At 41.4% G+C, this 18,520-nt stretch overlaps 1 protein-coding gene across 1 annotated transcript in view; it reads right to left on the reverse strand.

The window, feature by feature from the left end:
* The window catches only part of RSRC1 (arginine and serine rich coiled-coil 1), a 96,162-nt gene that overhangs the window by 27,984 nt on the left and 49,658 nt on the right, over nucleotides 1-18,520 (reverse strand). Inside the window, exon 7 of the mRNA XM_058844262.1 lies at nucleotides 10,494-10,545. Coding sequence (XP_058700245.1) covers nucleotides 10,494-10,545 — 52 coding nt within the window. The remainder of the gene's footprint in view (nucleotides 1-10,493; nucleotides 10,546-18,520) is intronic.

The raw sequence follows: 18,520 nt of genomic DNA on the forward strand, positions 1-18,520 counted from the left end.
ATATTATCCTGTGTCTTCTTCCAGAGCTGCACTAATGAAGTTTGGTGGTGTCCCTGGTGCTCCCCTATTGCCACAAACACGGATCTCCTGAAATTATTAAAAAATTCCAAAAAAAAGAGAGGAAAAAAATCCACATCAATGCTGGGGGATAAGAGGGGTAAATCAGTGAAATTGGTAAATTGTGAGATACGCACGTACAGAAATATTTTAACATAAAATAAGATTATATGGATTCACTCCATTAATTTTATCTCAGCAACAATATGGAATTCTCCAAATGAATGAAAAGAAAGGAATTGGTGGTTTGGTACAGACACACATTCAGGGATCCCCAAAATTTGTAGACCCATCCTGGATCCAGACATAAAATGAAGTATTCTTTAAAACACGGATCAAGATGATTTTACTTCTTTAATATAGAGCTGGTTTTAAGATAGAGAATAAAGAAAGGTTTGCAGATCAGTCTCACAAGCTGCTTTTTTGCTTAGAAATACAAGAAACCCAAAAACTTTCAGTAACTGGTTCTCAAACCCATCCTTAAGAGGACTTTCCCCTAAATCCCAATAATAGGGATTTAGGAATAATCCTAAATATTCCAAATCACCTGAGAAATGCTGGCACACCTCCAGCTATTAAAGCACCTGTGTTCTACAGTGCTTTGAGAGGGAATGGATGCTCCATGGATTTATAAGAAATATGTTTTTAAGACTTAACTGACATCCCATTCCACCCTAAGGCCAGATGACAGGAATCCTCTGTAAGGATATTTAGGGATTCCCAACACTCTTTGCTGCTATAACACTATCAACATTTGAGATTTTTATCCACTTTTAAGATGAGAAAAATATCATGGGACATGCAGGGGAAGTTGGATTAAGTTTTCCAGTGAAAATGGACTTTGAACATCTTGGAGTTTTTTAGATATTTTCCAACCTTCATGATTCCATATAATTTCTACTTGGAAAAATAATCAAGTTTGTGTTTTCACACCAAAAAAACCATAACAACAACAACAACCACCCAAAAAGGAAAGAAAAAAAGCTAAACACGAGACTTGAAGCTTCCACAAGCTGTTATTACAGGTCTCCCCAGTCCATTAAAGGAAGTAATTGAATCAGTTTGCGTTTTCTCCGTAAAATCTCATTCAGAGAAATTTTATTGCCAGCCATCTAAATAGTAAATACTTATTATCCTCTCCAAATGAGGTTTTGCTTGCCAAGGGCAAAGCCATGGCTGTGATTGTGGTGCTCTGTCAGAGGCAGCAGAAGTTAAAAAGGTTATAAAGACACCATTAATGTCACGGGAGGGCTCGGGAGTGCTCCGTAATTGGCGCCTTTATTCCGAGGCTCAGGCCCTGCTAATAGGATGCTTTAGGGTTTCTTTGGTGGCAGCCCCACATAATCACCTGCACCAGCTGAATGTGGACATTTATCTGCTGGGGAGCACGGCCTGGTTTATCAGGAGGCAAAGCTTTGGAATAAAATGTCAATAATCAACAAGGCACAGCCAAGCAGGGCCAACGGGGCACAGCCAGGCTGAGAAAAGGCACAAAAATCTTGGGAACAAGCTTGGAAAAGAAGCTTTTAAATGTCAGTCTGTACTGAAGGGAAACCTGGGAATGGCACAGGCCAAAAGGTAATACTGAGATTGAGTAAAATGAATGTATTTCTCACTAGACTGGCACAGCCCTGGAGGAGGCCATGGAAGGGGACCCTGCCCATGGCAGGGGTGGCACTGGATGGGATTTAAGGTCTCTTCCCCCCCAAACCAGTCTGGAATTCCATGTGCTCTTCCATAACTTATTTCCTTTCCCCCCTTAGCTTTACCCACCCTTCAGACCTGAAAATCCAGCCACAACTCCAGCGCTGCTGCAGGTTCGGAACGTGCAGGAGGCAAAGCCAGAGCTGCAGAGAGTGAGAATCCCAGGATGGTTTGGGTTGGAAGGGACCTTCAATCCCATCCATTCCCATCCCCTTCCAGGGACAGGGACACCTCCCACTGTCCCAGGCTGCTCCAAGCCCTGTCCAATGGAACCACAATTTCCTCTCGCTCAAAGAGGCTCATCGCTATAAAACCATTCACATTTCTCAGCAAAAACTCTCCAAGGGCTTCAGATCAGCAGCACAAAATGCTCAAAACCTTTAAGAAACTTCTGTGATTAAATAGTTTTAGTGGGTATTTTAAGAACATAAGGGGATACACAATGGCTTAAACAAAGCAGCTCAGAAATCTTCAATAATAAATCACAGTGCAGCCACAGAGAAGAGAAACAGAACTGGAATTAAAGGGAGGATCTGCTATAAAGGCACCTAATTTGATTTTTCACATAAGCTGTGTTTTGAAACACTTCTTTTTTCCTTGCTGGGGTGATCAATATGAGAGATTGGCAAAGGACACGAGTTTCCATTACTGTTGCCTTTACTAATGATGCTGTTCTGCCTTTCCAGTGGATTCTTTAATGGGCTTGTGGCAACAGGGCTCAAAGCATTTAATGCAGATTTAATTCAGAGTGAACTCGCCTCGCTTCACATTTGGAGGAGTGGTAAAACTTACTATTACAGAAGTTTGACATCTGCTTTTCAAGAGTGTCATTTCAGCAGAAAACATTCTATAAAATCCTTTCCAAGCCACCAAACACCCCCAAAAAAATACTTTAGAAAATAGCAGATATTAAATATTGGTAGAGTAAAAGTATGTAAACCAAAAAAAAAAAAAAATTGAAGAAAATTTTCTTATCATTCTATTAGGTATGAGGAGAAATGTTTCACTTACAAAAATAAGCTGGGGATCTTGTTCCTACCAACCTCTATGACCCCCCACATTTGCAAAAGCCCGAGAACTCCCCTTAAACCACCCAAAAATCCCCGTTAATGACAGGCAGCAGCCTTATAAAAAGCCCACCACGACTGCAAAGGTCCTTGCCAAGCACCCTCTGCTCCACACTAAGATTTATTCGGCCGACACCTCATAATCATCTCTAAATCTAATGGGACACGAATGCATTTCATCACAGATGAAAATCTTCAGCGAGCTCTCAAATGAAAATCAAGGAATTATTACAATCCCGTGGTTTGGCTTGCAGCAGGCATTAATCAGAAATCATAATAAATCCACACAGCACATTCAGCCAGCACATTAGTCAGGCGCTTTTGCATGATAACGACGTTGACTAATGGGCTCCGAGTTGGAAGGGTCAATCATAAACTCATCAAATGCTTCATTTAATTTCTTAATTTGGACAAACACGATTTGTTTATGGGAAAGATATCAGGTGTTCTTGAATGAATAATGGCTGTGAAACCAAAGTCCATTAATCAGCGCTTGATTACAAATGACTCTGAGATTGTTTGTTCTAATTTCATTCATTTGGGGCAACAAAGAGAACACGAGCGAGCGAAAGCACTTGGCCAAACTGGCACACTTAGTTCTCCATGTTTAATAAAGTTGTGATAAATGGGCTTTCAATAACTAAAACACAGGGGTTATTACCCATATTAAATAGTGCCCCTGAAAATATTAATATATAGGAGTTCCAAGGAGATAGTGCAGGCACAGAACGAGGTGCTGGGTGACTGCTGAACTCCTGTGCTGCCATTCCAGCTTTTCCTGAAAGGAGGAATGGGAAAAGCACAAAACCAGCAGGGCTTTGTTTCTACTTCCTGTAAATATTTTAAGAAAATGATGAAATCATTTGGTTTGGAAGGGACTGTAAAGCTCAGCCAGTGCCACCCCTGCCATGGCAGGGACACCTCCCACTGTCCCAGGCTGCTCCAAGCCCCGGTGTCCCCTTGGACACTTCCAGGGATCCAGGGGCAGCCACAGCTCCTCTGGGCAGCTTGGGTCTCTCCACCCTCACAGGGAATTGTAATTAATTTAATTTAATCTAATCTAATCTAATCACAGGTTCCTTTCAGCAAGATGATTCCAGCACACTTCCCATGTGGAAATTCGAGAAGTCCCAAACACCAGAACACCAACATGAGCCCAGCAGCCAGAGCAGATGGGGCAATTTAAAATCTTTTTTTCTGGGCATTCAGGCTATAAAATCCACCACTGGAATTGTTATCCATGGATAAAATCACTCTCCACTTTCACTTGTAGAAAATCTAAACCTCCAAAGATGCACACGGGAAACTGCCAGAAAAAAGCTCCTGGACACCCATTCCTGGGAATTCCTGGGAATTCCTGGGAATTCTTGGATGACCAGAGCCCACAGAGGGCAGCTGGACAGAGAGGAGGCTGTGACAGATCATGTAAAACATGAGAACTAAATATATCCCCATCAATATTAAGAAATAACATTTCCCAAAAGACTTGCTAAAAACAAACGAGCCCCACGACCACATATGGTTTGCACAGCCAAACCAGTGGATAATTAAATTACAGCAAAGTTGCTAAATATGAATTGATATAAAACTTCAGCTAACTGAAAAATTGTCTTTGACTGCAGATCAATAGCAGGCCTGCAAGATTCATCTGCACATAATTAGCACAGAGATTTGCATCAAAATCCTGGATCCCATATGCTGCAATATTACTGAAACCCATTAGGCACCATGTAAGCCGGAGATACTTTTGGTGCCACAGAAAAAAAAAGACCTTGGATAAAAATCTATCAGAAAAAACAGAAATTTTAAAAGCTTTAGAATGATTTCTGAAGGTGATAAATGTTCATTAATTAATAAAGTTCCTCTAAATTCTACTTACAGGCTCTGGTTTATTTTATGGCATCCCTGCAACTCCTCATTGGCTTCTTACTCTAAAAACAAATTGATATTCTACAAAAATGGTTCAAAGCAATTTTTTTTTAGTCTCTTGTAAGAACCTAAAAGAGGTCCCTGAAGTGAACAGCTTTTAGACACCAACAGAATGATATTGTACATTGCAAAAGTGAATTATTTCATTTCAAACACATCTATTCTCTACCTACATTCAATTAAAACGTTGTAACTTTTTAGCAATCATGCAAATTAATTTAAATTATTTAATTAATTACTATTATCCAAGTGTTTACTTTGCCACAAACCAGCTGCACTTCAGAAATTGCATATTTTGTAAAGATAACATCGTTAATATGTTAAAAAAAATTAATTAATTTGAGTAATTATTTTTTTCTACAGTTTTCACTTTTTGAGCAGAAATTCTTAAATTTTTTTAGAACTCTGTGAGATGATGAAGCTTTGCCAAGAGCTCAGGGGCAAGGAATGGCTGAAGAAATGTGTCTCTGTCCAGCTTGGCTATGAAGCTCATTGGTGTGGAGCACCCAGGTGACCTCAAATACTTCCTGAATTTTCTGAAATCCACTCTTAAAACACCTGAAATTCCCATCAAATACATAACATAAAAACAGCTACTTCTCCTAATGCAAACCTTCTTGAATTTCAAATTAATTGTTTAATTCCTCTATCGCTCAGAGCTTTTCCAAGTGCTCTTTCTCCTGATGCCATCACTGAGGTGAGTTTTGACACCAAAATCTGCTGAGCAGGAATCAGCAGTTGACCTAAAAACTGGGTTCATTAATTCCATAATTAGATGGATTTCTTAAATTAGCTGGTGAAATTCAGGAGCAGGATAAACCTCCCTATGGAGCCAGGAGAGGAGAAGGATCCAGGGAGAGCTCAGAGCCCTTCCAGGGCCTGAAGGGGCTCCAGGAGAGCTGGAGAGGGACTGGGGACAAGGGATGGAGGGACAGGACACAGGGAATGGCTCCCAGGGCTGGAGGGGATTTTGGGCAGGAATTGTTCCCTGGCAGGGTGGGAAGGGCTGGGATGGAATTCCCAGAGCAGCTGTGGATCCCTGGATCCCTGGAATGCCCAAGGCCAGGCTGGACACTGGGGCTGAGCACCTGGGACAGTGGGAGCTGTCCCCATGGCAGGCTGGGAATGGGATGGGATGGGATTTAAGGTTCCTTCCAACCCAAACCAGTCTGGGATTCCGGATTCTCAGGTGCCCTAGAGCAGGACATAAAGAGAAGGTGTTTGAGCAATCACTGTGGAGGCTCCAGTGTAATTCCAGTTTATTTTCCTTTGACATGGGGAACAGAACAAACTTCCCAGACTGGTGAGGACTCACAAAGGATGAAAATTCCTCTGCTGCACAAAACACCCTCAAAACCCCTTATAGCACCTCCCTCCACATTTGTCAGAAAGAGAAAACGTGATTCAAGGATGACACCTTTGCTCTCCAAATAGAGATTTTTATATAAACACAAGTAAAATTCAATTACCTAAAGTCAATAGCCACTATTCAAAACAAGCACCTGAAACTGATAAAAATTTTAGAATTTTTAATTGAAAAATTGGTAATTGATAAAATTTAGAATTTTATATTAAATTAAACCTACACAGCAACTTAAGTCATCTTTTTTTCAATATTGAGAACTTTTAAGCCTGCTAAAAGTTCAAATCCTTGCAGTTTCTGGGGCAAGAATTATTTTTAAAGCCTGCTTTAAATTTCAACAGAACAAGTAAAATATTTCAAGTATTATTTCATCCTTTGTGCATATATAACAGCACATGTTATCCACCCTTCTAAAATTCATTGCATAATTAGAAATTCAAATTAAAGCCAGCGAGTTCTCAGTGGAAAGAGCACAAATAAGAAAACTGAAAGAAAACCATCATCAAAACGAGAAATCCATAAACATTTGATAAATTTGGCAGTTGAAAAGAAGCCCCAAATAAAAGGAAATTTTTCATACTTGTTGCCACCTGCCCGCCCGACTGCTTTGCATAGCTAGAAAAGAGCAAAATAGAGGCCAACCTATTTAACTAAACAGTTTTTATTAAAGAAAAAGAAAAGCAAGAAACTATAAAGTAGCAAGTGATCCTATTAGTTCCACCAGACTAAAATCATACAGTCTACGTATGTGGTCCTTTCAGCCACATCTGTTATGAGCCATTTTGATACCCAAAAGCAGAGAATATTTGCCTATATTTATCAGGCACTGAGTGCAAATCAGGCTTTTTCTCCTCAATAACTTCTGGTAGAATGGGTAGATTTAAAAAAAAAATCAATCAGAATGATAAAACATTTGTATTTACCACAGTTAAGGCCGAAGTACTCATTGTATTCCATGGTTTTCTCTTTGAGGAATATGTAAAATGCAATAAAGATGCAGGGTGCAAAATTAAAGGCAGCGATCTGATAGCATAATTCAAAGATAATGAGTCAAATATCCAATATCCAGAATTGGATCTGATAAATGGTGAATGTTTGGGATTTGTATTCCCCCATTTTCATCACCTCACATTCAGTGCCTCGGTCCCGAAGTTTCCTTTAAATAAACTCCGGCGAATTCTTTGCACGGAACGCCCTATTCTTGACTGCTCTTTCAGCCAGAGATTGAAATGCAGATCCCAAAAATAGATCAGTCACTTATTTCAACTCTAGACCTTTGAAAATCCAGATCAATTGCCTTTTGTCATCGTCTTTATATGGAGAGTAAGAAATTTCTGCTTAGCACCATGGAAAAGCTCTCGGAGCCCTTTGGAAGAGGCAGCAGCATCGATAGTTTGAAACATCCGTGCGCTATTTCATAGGAATTTATTGACATTTTGGGAATATTCATCCATATTTTAACCTTCCTGAGAAAGCACAGGTGCCAGATAATTTACAGCATGTATTAAGCAGCTTTTGGGTTCTGAGGTTTGCCCTAAGCTTGGGATTTAAGGTTTGGAACGGCGCAAACTTCTCCCTAAAATCAGCGCCGGGAGCCACGTTCAACACAAACCCCCAGCTCGGGGTCTTCTCCGTGCCTGGGTAATGAAGTCTGGGAAAGGAATCACAGACACCCAAGTGGTTTGGCAACTGTAAGTGACAGAAGCTGAGCTAAATCCTCTGTTTACACTGGGGATTATCCGGGTGGATTGTGCGGCGCTCCCGGAGCCGGCGCTGGTCAGGGGACGCTGCTCCCCGTCCGCCCGTGGGGCAGCGGCACAAAGCCCCGGCCTGGTAGGAAGTGACCCAGAAGGAGATGCCGAGCAAGGATTTACACAAAGCCAGTCTGCCTCAGAAAAACTCCATATGACCATTAACTGGCCGGCAGGGCCTGCCAGGAGGCCTAATTACAGCCCTACAGAGCCCGCTAACAAAAGCTGGAGAGCTTTAGCCCAGGGATGATCTGCTTTATACTGACTTGAGAGAGTCCATATAGAGCGAGGAAAAGAAAGAGGTTTAGCTTGGAAATTCTCCCAAGAGACAAAGCATTGTCGCTCAGTCTGGAAGGCCCACATGGAACATACTTCAGATGGGCTTAAACATCCCACCCTCTCCAAATTAACATTCAACTATTGCCTGCTTAACATCTGCTCGGGCACGGTGACTTGTGGGAGGTTGTCAGAGGAGCCTAAAAAGGCTCCCTGGCACCTCAATATTAAGAAATCTCATTCAATAAATCGTTCAAATATGAATTTATAGCTGGGACCAACAACTTCTGAGGAATGAAGGGTTTTATAAATCAAAACTCGGTTGTCTTGAGAATTAAAGTGTTTTGGTACCTCCCAATATTGCCCTGCTTAATGAGAACAAAATACTGACATTAAAAAGAAAAAATATTTAATGAAGTCAGTATGAATGCAGGACTTGGAAAAAAAACCTTCTCAGCACTGTATTACCTACATATAAAAATGGCCATCTTACCTACCTCCCACACAGACACAGGTGAGTATTTTTTATTTTACCTGCTCTCATAATGAGAGACCAGAGTCACAATTTCCATCTCCAAATACACCAGGAAAAAAAAGAATCCTCAATAATAAGAGCCTATTTTACTACTTGCTGATTTCTGCCTTTCAGAGAAAGCAGTTGCTATTTCCTAAAATAATATCTAGGTTAAATCCTAAAAGCAGATTTTCTCAAGATCCTAAATATCTCCACAAGGGAAATTTAGAGTAGTAAAGACAAGGAATTCAAGAGAAGCTGTGGCTGCCCCTGGATCCCTGGAAGAGCCCAAAGCCTGGAAGGGTTTGGGACAGTGGGAGGTGTCCCTGCCATGGCAGGGGGGCACTGGGTGGGCTTTGAGGTCCCTTCCAGCCCAAACCATTCCAGGATTCCGTGATGTCAGCAGGGATGAAGCAGGAAGGGACTGTCCCCAATGCCCTACAGCCCTTGCTGGTGGTTTGGAGCCCTTGGTTTGTTTGTCCAAACCACGGAGGAGCAGCGTGTCTTTACCAGCAGATCCATGGATAATCCATTGGGAATACAGCACAGCTTCTCATCCCCCTCAGTGGGACTGGAGCAATCCCTACAAAGAGCACAGATATTCCAGGAGTTCATTCCCAGGTTTGGGATGGAGCCTGTACAGAGCCCTGAGCACACCAAGGACAGCTCCACTCACCATTACTGAGTACAGAGTTAATTTCAATTATTCAAACAGAACATCACCACAACAGCAATGAACCTCCTGATCCTCAACTCCTCAAAAAGCTGCTGGGTCATTTATTTATATATAAATTTATGCTCAGCATAAATTTATTTTTAAGTTTGAAGACTAAAAGGTGCTGATTTTACAAGGAGTAAACACAAAAGTATATTGAAACAACATTTATCAACATTCCCAACCTCTTCTCACAGCAATTAAATAAAAATTAAAAGCAATTGACTGAATGCAGGACTTGGGGAAGAAGATGGGAGATGATCTCATAAATACCTGGGATGACCAAAACTTAAATAAAGCCAGGAAAGAACTTAATTCTGTATTTAGGATTGTAAGAGACACAAAGATATTAAATTTCTTCTGTTCCTTATGAACAACTTGCAGCTTCAATCTAAAATGCAGCCCTCAATGGTGGATATTTAAATTTAATAATGTCACAGACCTTTGATAAGCTTTGGAAAATTTTGGAGCCCAGGTCACGATGATATACAACCCCCAGTTATCTTTTGTACATCTCCCAGGTGTGAAATTAAAAAATGAGATGTGATCGATGGCAGCAGAATACACAAATTGTGCTTTTGAGGTCAGGGCTGTCACATCCATTTCATAATTACATGCTTCAAAGATTTATTAAAAGTTCTGGAGAACAAGGAATGTATTGGAAGAGAGACAATGCAAAAGGCTGGATGGATTTTGGGGGAAAAAAAAAATACATCAGCAATGTTGTGAGGAGCTTCCTCACAACAGAGAGCTTCCAGGGGGGAAAAAAAATAAAATATTTATATATATATACAGGTACTGATTTAGAACAATGCTAAAAAATAAAGAAAAAGGAAAAAATAAAATAAACAAAACCAAATTTTTGAGAGCACAAAATAAAGTCTCAGTAGCAGCAGGAGCCAGAGGATAAACATGAGTTTTAGTGTAAAAAATGGCTTGTTTTTATTTCCTTAAAGGGCTTTACTAAGTGCCAAGGATGACGAAAACCAATTTAATCTTCACCTGAAATTTAAGTGAGCTACGGAGAACGGGATCGGCATCCACCAAACACAAAGGGATAAAATCCACCTGAGAGCACAAAAATGAAGGCAATTTTTGAGGATTCTCATTTACTCACCAGCTGCCTCCAGCACCAGCTGCAGCCTGGCTTTGGCCTGTTCGGCAGGAGTCTGCAAGAGAGGATGGATCAGCTCACACCTGCTTGGACATTGCCCACTCCAGCTCCAACATTCCCACCCTCCCAGAGCTCCCCACTCCAGAGGGACTCCCACACTGGAATCCTATCCAGGGAGGAATTGTCAAAGCAATCATCAGGACTGACCCCAAACGCTGTCCCCACGAGGTGACCGAGCCACAGCCAGCTCCTCCCCGACCCCAAACCCCACCTGGCTCCTGGGTGACCCCGTTCCACACGGAACGCTCCAGAACCAGGTTTAGTGTCATTAATGTGGTGAGATTTCCCACTTTTCCCTCTCCTGAAGGTATTGCTGCACATCTGCTGGCTGGAGGAGCACGGTGATGGCTCTGGCCCCGCTATGCCAACGAGACCCAGTGATGCTGCACTGTGTCCAATGTGTTTGCCATCCCTCTAAATGTGGAGCCACTCCAGCACTGCCACAGTTGAATTGATGCACAAACCCCATTTGTCACGGAGTTCAGAAGTTGATTATTTCTGGAAGCATCAGAGAAGTTTGGGAGGTTTCCGCTCTGTGCTACAAACAAAACCTGACGGGAATTTTTGGTGGAGTTTTGAATCTTAGGGAACCCTTCTCAAGATCCTAAATAGCTGCAACAGGGAATTTTTGGTGGAGTTTTGAATCCTAGGGAACTCTTCTCAAGATCCTAAATACCTGCAATGGGGAATTTTAAACAGGAAAATAAAGACAAGAGAAGCTGTGGCTGGCCCTGGATCCCTGGAAGTGTCCAAGGCCAGGCTGGACACGGGGGCTTGGAGCAGCCTGGGATATTGGAAGGTGTCCCTGCCCACAGCTGGGGATGGGATGGGATTTAAGATCCCTTCCAACCCAAACCATTCCAGGATCCCATGGTGTTAATTAGGCAGAGCTCTTTGCTGTCAATGTCCCAACTGGTGATGCTCTGCATGGCCTCACCACCCTCATGAGGAGAGGCTGACAATGACACAATTCCATTTCTACACACTTCTCCTTCCAATAGGAGAGATGCTGCATTAAAATGCGATTTAAATGAAGATCCAGAATTTGCTTGCACAGAGATCTGTTATTTTTAGTTCAGATTTTTGCTGTTTCCATAAACCCAGAATTACTGGGCAGAATTTATTATTATAGCTGCAGTATGGATTCTACCATCAGACCTGACCACTAATCCCGGTGGCAGCAAGAAATATATTGAAATTTATCATAAATTATCTTCCCATTTCTTCTTCTTGCCATGAACTAATCATTGCAATCTGTTCTGGCATCTTAAGTATGTCATGGGAGGAAAGGAAGGAGAGGAAGGGAAAGATCTGCTTTTTATCCAGAGCCAACTTGCCCAGTTCAGTTTCACAGAAGCTTTACTTGGGTTTGGTTTTCTCCATTCCATGACAACCGTAAATTTAAAAAATAAACTCCACCAGGATTAGTTGAATTTGGCAAAATTTTGCAGGACAAGCAGAGAAGGGAAAGTGTTTGGTGTCAAACACCAGCTGTGCTCACGTCTGCATGTGAGCAGCCCAAGCCTTTGTGCACCTCGTGCATCAGGTGGGCTCTGGCACCTCAAAATACAATTTCCTGTTCCTACAGCAATTATCCAGTACAGATAATTAACCAAAACCCCTGGATCCCTTCTTGCTGGCCACACCACCACCACTGGTGCTGCTCAGCACCCCTAAGGTGGAGAAGGACGTTCCACTGGCAGTTTGAGGATATTTGTGTCCAGCACCACCACACCCACAAGAATTCCATGGAAGATCCAAGCAGGACCCAGAGGAGAAGAAGGGAAGCAACAGCAGCTGTACAAATGTCACTCCAGCACTAAACACAACTCCACAACCGATCCCGCTGCTCTGAGGAGCTCCAAACACCTTTTCCCACTCCTCCCCATGGAGTTGTGTCTTGGTGTAAGGGAGGGAAGACCCAAATTCCTCTTTGAGTCAGCAATATCCCACTGGGAGCAGCCCAGGCTGTTCCAGCTTCCCCTTTGCCCTCGCCCCAGGTGTTCCACAGGCGTCTTCTCCCCGCCGGAGAACTCGGCACAGCCACCTCAGCATCAATCAATAAGCCCTAACCAAGGAGTGAAAGAATGATTCTGAAATAAAGGTGACTGCCTTGGCCCCAGAAAACATCTCTCCAACTGCTGGATGAGGCCAGCACTCGGAGAAAAAAAAAAAAGACAGAGAGGATTTCAGCTGAAAACCACAATTAGAGCCTGAAACAAGCTGGGAGCGATGCGTGAGAACAAGCAGCTACCCGAGGTCAGTATTGATTTAGGGGACCATTAAGTGGAAAAATTCAGCAAGACCCTCAGGAAACTTCGAAATGGTAAAATGACTGGTGGAGGAAACATTACCAAGAGTGATGTCGAGCAAAATAAACCCTTGTACTTTCCTTATGGTCTTCAGCGTAAGACAGAAGGAAAAGAATTCAAAGAGAGAAAAAGGAAAAATAGAAGTATTTCTAGTGCCAGCTGCTGAAGGAGCCCACTAACTGTAAAAGCAGGAGAGGAATTCCCTAAAATTCCTTAACAAGCACACTGTGAAAATGACCTCAGGTCATCCCCAGCAATGAATTTTACATGTGTCCAAAAGTGTCTGGTGAGACGCTGGAATCTCAGTTCAGAAAAGGATGGTATTCCCTAGGACACCAGAAATACCCCTGTGATTAATAACAGCTTTTAATATTTAAGTAAAACTTGGATTAGACCATTCAATTTTTAATGGCAGCTGATTTATGAAGATGCAGCACATCCTTAACTTGTATTTCTTTGAGGTTCATCCACTGCATTCCAACACTACTCCTTTCATAAACAGTTATTTTAATAAAACTATACTTCACCAGTCTCACAACTTGAAATTTGGTGGGTTTTGTGTAAAAATCCCCACACAACTTGCCCGTCACTCACAGCTGCAGGAAACCAGTGCTGAGTGTGATGGGCAGCTCCAGAAACACCAGGAGAGCCATGGTTGGCTTCCCAAATATTCCATTCCAGGGGAGAGTCAGCTTCTCAATTAATTAATAGATTAGAACACTTTAATTCAGCTTTAGAATGTATTTTTTAAATTATTCCTGCTATTTGGGATGAATGGCAAACGTTCTTGACAGAGGAAACAATACTGAAGTGAAAACCTGAGAACACTGAGGAAAAAAATTTGAGGAAGGTGAAGTTCATAAAGAGAGTCTAAATTTCTGCTGGAGCCAGGCACTGGGAATATTGTGGAGCAGAGCATGTGGCTCTTGGCAGCACTGGAAAACTTTTATCCCAGGATTCCAGCAGCTCATGACGCTGCAGCATTTTTGAGTGGCAATGTTGCCTTCTTGAATTTTTATCTTTATGGAATTTGACGTGGGAAATGTCTGATATGTGCAAAAAATGGACAGGTTCCACTCCTCCTGCTCATCCCTGACACTGCTGGGGTAAAATTTACCTACAGGACTTTTTTGCCTTAAAACATCAGGATAAAAGCCCAGCAAATTCCTGGTGAAGATGATCAATTTGGGGGGGTTTTAATACAAATCTTTGTGTTTGATAAAGACAAACCAGGAAAACCTGCTACTGAAAACCTGAAACTATAATTCCGTGTTTGATTTCCGGGTGAAAATTGGAAATGGAAAGTGAGATCCACTGTGGATCTTCCCATGTCATTTCCCAGGGTTCAAATTCCTCTGGATTCAAGTGTAGATGGTAAAATTCCAGCTTAAAAAAAATCCCAGAAAGCAAAATCCAAACAATACCCAAGGAGTCAGTAAATAAACAGTAATTAATTCCACATCAGAGCACAAATCCATCCTCCTGCTTTAACTCCAGCCTCCCATCCCTTTCCTGGGGATGTTTATCCGACCTTTCCCAATGCCTGACGAGCTCAAAAAAAAGGTTAAGGAGAAGAGTAACATGAAAAAGAGTGAACAAAACACACATTCCCCAGTTGTCTGAGGAGGTGCCTGCCCAAAACCACTGGGAATAATTCCAAGGCGGGTCAGAAACCTACAGCAAACGTTTGGAATGAATTCCAGGAAAAATAAAAGTCAGCAAGGCTGGGAATACGAGAGAAATTCCCAAGTGGAATAAGGGCTAAGAGAGGTTGGGATGAAGGGAATTGTTTAGCAGGGATAAATCCAGGGGTTCTGGTATTACATGGATGGAATTCACTGGGAGGTGTAAAAGGAAATCAAATCCCATTCAGGGCTTGCCTCAGTGGTTCTTCCCTGGAGAAACAGCCACATCACACGAGCCCATTCCATCACCCCTCACACACAGGGATCCAGGGGCTTGGGAACAGCAGCTCCTGTTCTCATGGAAGTGCCAAAGGTTGTGATCCAAGTCCTGTGTAAGGCAAATCCCACTTCTCCTGAGCATCCCTGCCTGCTCCTGTGAAACTGGAATGCTGTTCCAGCTGCAAGGGGATGTGGGAATGGAAATCCAGTATTTTGGGATACAGGAGACCGACAGGCCTGAGCAGCTGGAGTGGTAACGGCAGCCCAGAGTGGGATAAATGCAATTCCCACTGGGAGAACTTCTCTGCCTCGCTGCATTCCCAAAAAACACCTCTGATTCAGGAAAATCCTGGTTTGGGGTTGTGGGCAGCAGAAAGGAGACCTCAAGGGTCAGTGATGGGAAGAGCCAAGGAAGAAATCAGACAGAGGGGATACACCTAAAATTATATTTTAATTTATTCTGTAAATCAGGGGCCTGCCTTCACCTGGAATATTATCCATCCCACTTCCAGCAAATCCCAACAGGACAGAGCAGCAAAGGAGCCTAAGGCCAGCCAGAGTTTGATCAAAATCAACAATTAAACAGAGTTTGATCAAATCCTGGAATAGACTGTGGGACAGGTTTATCATAGGATCCCTTCCCTGCCATTTACTCCTCTTAAAACAAATAATTACCAAAGAAACTGAAAGTACTTATTTGTGTAAGAAGACACTTCACAGGACAATAAAATACTAAAATAAAAATAAAACCAAAGGAGATTGAGAATTTGCAGTTGTCATCTTTTCCCTATGTAAGTCTTCAAGGGTAGCAAATTCCAGACTGACAAAGGAATGATTTTCACATTAAAAACAGAAAAATAAAATCCCAGAGAAGAATCCCTGATCTGAATTAATAGCACAGAAACATAATAAGCACATCTGGCACTATCTGAATTAAACCCCTGCATTTTCACACATAAATCTGTTGAAAAGATTGGATGGTAAAATTATATTTAAGTCTGAGTTTTTCCTCTGATACAATTAATCAACAACACCACTCAGGAGTAGGCTATGGCCAGAGTGTCCTGACTGGATCCAGATCCACCTGTTCCCAAAGAATCAAATTTATCAAAGTGAATTATAAGTGGAGAAAAATCATGTAAAACATGGAATAATGGCAATTTCTGTCCATGGAATGCACAGATACTCTTGGTATTTCCACAGAAATAAAGAATCCAGCATGAGGGATGGACTAATTAAGAAAGAGAAATCATTAACCATAAAAGAGCAGAAAAAAATGAATTTTAATTTATGTAAAGGCCACAGAAAATATGACCAATGGTGAAGGGAAAAGTCCAGCTCAATGAGACACCAAGACCACAGTGAAGGGAAAACCTGGCTATGGAATGTGGCTCCTCCAGCCAGAGCCAGGAAAAGACACCTGAACCTTGAGAGAAAGGACAGAAAACTTTCCCAGAGCTCTCCTCCTCCAAGAGGGCAAATTTATCAAAACTGGGAAGCAGAGAGACAACAATGACAAGACCCAATCCTTAAATTCAGAGCCCAATGAGGAATTAAATTAGGCAGAACTATAAAATCCCAGCTCTAAACAACTGAATGGAATGTCCAAATTTCCTGCCAAAACACCAAAGGATATTCAGACTCCAAGCTTTCCACCCCATGGAATTTTCACACAAATTTGGGATCAAAGGCAGAACACCTTAAAGTGTGTCCCAGACATCAGCAGCACTTTGACCTGGGAGCTCAGGATTCCCCAAATCCTCTCCCTCCTCTCATGCAGGACACAAATTGCCACTGGAACATTTGGATTTAGTAACTTTAATTGAGGATTTCCAATTTCACTCCACTTTTCCAGGAGTCACTTCCCAGAGCAAGGCGGGTTCTAACCCCACATCTCCAGAGAACCCTGGAACAGCGGGGGGCTGACAAAATCCCACCTTGTTTCCACTGAAACCAACCCAAAATCTGAGGAATAAGCAACAATGGATTACTGGAAGCAAATCAAAGGCAGGAGGGAATGGCTGTGGCAAATAGCCTGGGTGGCTCGGGCACATGGATGGGATTTTTGGAATTTAAAGCAGTTTTTGCAGCAAGGGCTCCTTTAAAAGGAACAGAAAACAACAATGTATTCATTCCAGTGAATATTCCTGAGAAAAAAAGGAAGGAAAAAGGCCTGACTACTGGGAGTGGATACAGCAAAACAAATTAAACACTCAGTAGAAATAGGGAGAGCTGTAAATAAGATTTAAAAAAAATTAATTGGGAAATCCAGGTCTTCTTACAAGAGAAAATTCCTGGAAGTGTTAAACTTACACAGCCATAAACTCTTTAATAACGGAGGAAATATGGATAATATTGCACTGAAGGCTAAAAAATTACCTCCCCTCTATTTATTTCCTTGAAAACTGGAATATCATCCCTTAGATTTATATTTGCATGGCAATACAGCCACAATCACCAAAAAATTCAACATTTTGAGAAAGAGCTGACAGAACAGAGATTTTTTGCATCAACATCATCTGGTCATTATTCTATAAATTCATCTATTTCTTAATTTAACCTTTAAAAATTCTAGGTGGAATGATCCCCCACAACTTACAAAAATTATTAATATTTAACTCTTATACATGGATTTTTATCTTTTATCACTCTTTCAAATTTCTGCACAGCCAACAGGTAACAGGGATTAATTAAGAAAAGGAGCAGTCACTTGATTACTGCTTTATTTTTTTCCACTAAGAGAGGAGTTTCCTCTAAATAAATTACAATTTTTCAGCAAAAGGGAATCCCATCCCCTCTGGAATCTTTGGATTGAAATGCAGCAGTTGAAAAATAATGGCAAAAATAATTTTGAAAATGAAAAGCATTTCAAATATCACAAGGATGGAGTGGGTTCTAAATCAGAACTCAGTTTTAAAATAATGTGATAATCTACCCCAAATCATGCCTAATTACACAGGAATTACCCTCAACTTAATCAGGATTATATACTTTGAATAAAAGTGCATTTTCTCTTTGCTCTCATATTCAATGATCAACTCACCCCCACTGCACTTTTTTTTGGCCATCACAGATTTGCTGGTTTAACTTTCCCAAAAATGACTTGTGTTTCATACTTTCAGCTGCTTCTGACAAATAAATACAATATAAAATGTGCAGGGCAAAACATAATTATTCTGAGGAGCACCTGCATAAAACCAGGGTGCAGAGATCTGTATTTTAGATATAGCTGGGCAAATTTATGCTTCATCTCAGCATTGTGCCAAGATCCCTCCTCGGTATCTGCAATAAAATACATTCAGATCAAAGATCTCCACGCAAAATCCCCAAAAGAAGAGGAGAAAGAACCCCCTAAAAAGATGAATTCACTGGTAGCCTCAATAATTAGATTAAAAATCAATTAGATTCCTGCCAAAGCGTGTGTTTGCTGGAGAAAACCCTCCCAGGAAATGCATTTAAACTTGAGGATAGTGAAGCAGCCACTGCCCTCCATAAAGTTCCTTTATATATTTTTCCACAATATGCACAAAACCAGAATATGAAATCAGAAACATTTTACACATTCTCATACTTCAGAGAGCACTAACAGCATTTTACTCGTCGAAAGCACTTTATCTTCATGTCTCTATAAGGCAGAGTTGGTGCATAATAATGTAATTTATATTGCCTAAATGTTATTTTGGGAGCATTGCATCATTTCTCAAACTTCATGACCTTTACAATTTTCTAAACTTTTATTTCCCTCATTATTCTG

The sequence above is a fragment of the Poecile atricapillus genome, chromosome 8 (assembly GCF_030490865.1).
Source record: "Poecile atricapillus isolate bPoeAtr1 chromosome 8, bPoeAtr1.hap1, whole genome shotgun sequence".
NCBI classification, from domain to species: domain Eukaryota; kingdom Metazoa; phylum Chordata; class Aves; order Passeriformes; family Paridae; genus Poecile; species Poecile atricapillus.